Source organism: Phytophthora infestans, genomic scaffold (genome assembly GCF_000142945.1).
Source record: "Phytophthora infestans T30-4 supercont1.34 genomic scaffold, whole genome shotgun sequence".
Lineage (NCBI taxonomy): Eukaryota > Oomycota > Peronosporomycetes > Peronosporales > Peronosporaceae > Phytophthora > Phytophthora infestans.
The window spans coordinates 139740-142347 of NW_003303725.1; the positions used below are offsets into that span (position 1 = coordinate 139740).

The following is a 2608-nucleotide window of genomic DNA, read 5'->3' on the forward strand; positions in this document are numbered from 1 at the left end:
GTTGAAATTCAGGAACTCTGCTACAATTTCTTTGTAGCACTTTGGTCTCATTGCATGAGTCATGTTTTTCAGTGCTGCGTGCAACAAAGATAGAAATATATCATTTAAAGTTTTTTTTAAAGATTAGTAGCACTTTCTAGCAGCACTACAAACGATCAATGCAACAAATTTCGCAAACAATACCTTGATCTGTGCAGAAGTACCCGCACTCTCTGCGATCAGTACCATGGCAATTCAAATATATATATATATATATATAACCTTGGTTGGAAAAGTTCGGTCACACATCAGTGCTGTAAAGCATGCAAATTGTCGCAATGAGTTTACTAGTTTTTTTTTCATTGCAAGAATCAATCGTTAAAATAATAAATTTAATTGCATTTTCTCCAATGATATTTTTTGCAAATGACAGCTGCTTTTTCTTTTCTCCACCAAAAAAACATAACAATGCCGATTCCTAGACTGACCTTTGCTGCCGTACACTTTATTTGTATGACTCAAGCACAACCTTCACATCGTGATTTATGGTTATGAAAGTAGTAATATTCAGACGAAAACTCAGCCCGTTTATTTTCTTAATTAAATTTAACAAAGAGAATAGGTTTAGTCGTTTCTAAGTACAAGGAGCAGTTTCTAACGGGGCGACCGAGTCCAAGGTTGAAATTCTTGAACGAGGGCAGAGTTAAAGTTACTCGTTTGCTCAGCAAACGGGAGCAGAATGACATACTTCGCATTTTTTACACTAGCGGATAGTTGAAGATCAAAAGCTGCGTTTAGTTGTGTCGACTGTTTACCAGTGCCAGCCCGTTGGTAAAACCATTGAGCGTAGCAATCGTTGAAACGTACCTTCTTCACATGTTTTAGACAATTGCCTGGGGGTTCTCTAAATGAACGAATGGTACGTAAAGTCGAGCAGTCGTGAAAGGCATGTACGTACCATCAATAGTAAGATCGAGTGAGTTTACAACAGCTCCCCACGCGATACTGAAACGCGCAGAAGCTGCAAGTACACTCGCCATTGGATTACAAGTGCTTGAGGCGGCAACCATCACGGGACATGTATTACCCGATGCAAGAGTAGTTGAAGTTAGCTTCATCCCCTTACCAGCATCAACAGCCACCGCTGATACACCTTGGTCTACTCTGAAGCAAAGACGGATCTGGGGATTCGCCATTAGATCAAGTTCCTTAAAGATCGGGTGAAGATCAGCTAACTTAATCTTAAGCATGTAGTTCCACGTACCTATGATTGCATTGGCAGTAGCAGCTCCAGTTACAAAGGCACCGCGCGCGGTCTGGTTAGCAATGGTTGTAGAAGCAGCAGCAGCTCCAAGGGAAGGCCAAGAAGCGCTGAAATCAGAACCAGCAGATGGAGGGTTTGATAGCAGTCGCTTTACAAGACCATCGCTAGCAATAGAAGCTCCACCGGATGGTCCAGTCGCAGCAAACGAAGAAGAAAATGCTGTAGTGTTCTAATAGCCATCACCAGTAGTAGAAGTGACTGCGCTACTGTATAGAACTGACTGAGCAGCATCGGGGTAAAGGAACGACTCCGCTCCATGCTTCTCAACATACTGAGAGCTATAGCCGGTTTGAGCCCGGATGTTATTCCAGAAGAGTTTGTAGTCAGCCATACTCACAATAGTCTTGCCATTTAGTTCTAAAGACATCGAATCAATGACGTCCCAGTTTCCACACTTTAGAGTAGCACAGAAACGATTCGCAGCTGTTGTCTGAGCCGTAGTATCGTTTTTCATAGTAACCTTGTAAGGAAGCATGATGTAAGCATCGCGGAGCGGAGCAAATCCCTCACTTCCGTTCAGCTGAGCCGTAGCGTCAATCGTAATAACACCATTCTGGTACGAACCCTGGTTTAGATCAATAACGAACGGCACGCGCTTGCCGGATGATACTTTGATCTCCGGATCGCTTGTCAGCGAGCTTTGGTATAGGTATTGGTCGGAGAGTTGTGTTTCAGACATTGTTGAATCTATATGTCCCTCAATATAGTTTTCATAAAATTAAATATTATGACCGACCTTATCAAGCCTATTACGATCTTATAGGACTCGCCGAAGAATAAGGCGTTCATCTTGATGATATTTTTGAATCTAGTGAGATTACAAAACCGCTCTCAAAGAAAGGGGCATGCTTAATTCTATTGAGGCCACCAAATCTCGATGTAGGACATTGGACGGCAGTCTACAACGGAGAATATTTTGATGGTATGGGCGAAGGGCCTCCACGAAAATACGGAATTAAACGTTACAATAGTAAGCAATACCAAGGGACATACGGTGACTATTGCGGGCCTTTCTGTCTTCTTTGGTTATATTCAAAGCAGCCAATATATTCAAAAAGATGAAAGATCTGAATTTGACCATTCTAGAATAATTTGTTTCAGAAAATATAAGCATGTATCGTGAATTAACGATTTCTAGCAATGTTCAAGAGCGGAAGCTGACTAAAGCAGTCAAGACCGGTAAACTCAGTCTAACAGCTGACGAACTGAAGGGTAGCGGCAGCGTTATTCATCTTCACCCCGCGTCGCACGAGAAGGCCCTTAAGGCACGTAGAGCTGGGCGTGGTGTTCGACTTGATATCACTA

At 42.4% G+C, this 2608-nt stretch overlaps 1 protein-coding gene across 1 annotated transcript; it reads right to left on the reverse strand.

The window, feature by feature from the left end:
• Positions 1 to 737: 737 nt before the first annotated feature.
• On the reverse strand, positions 738 to 1982 carry PITG_14304 (uncharacterized protein; the record flags this gene model as incomplete). The annotated part of the gene is made up of 4 exons (XM_002898756.1): positions 738 to 742; positions 795 to 849; positions 894 to 1472; positions 1521 to 1982. 4 exons carry the CDS (start codon positions 1980 to 1982, stop codon positions 738 to 740), a joined length of 1101 nt encoding a protein of 366 aa, XP_002898802.1.
• Between the last annotated feature and the right edge of the window lie 626 nt (positions 1983 to 2608).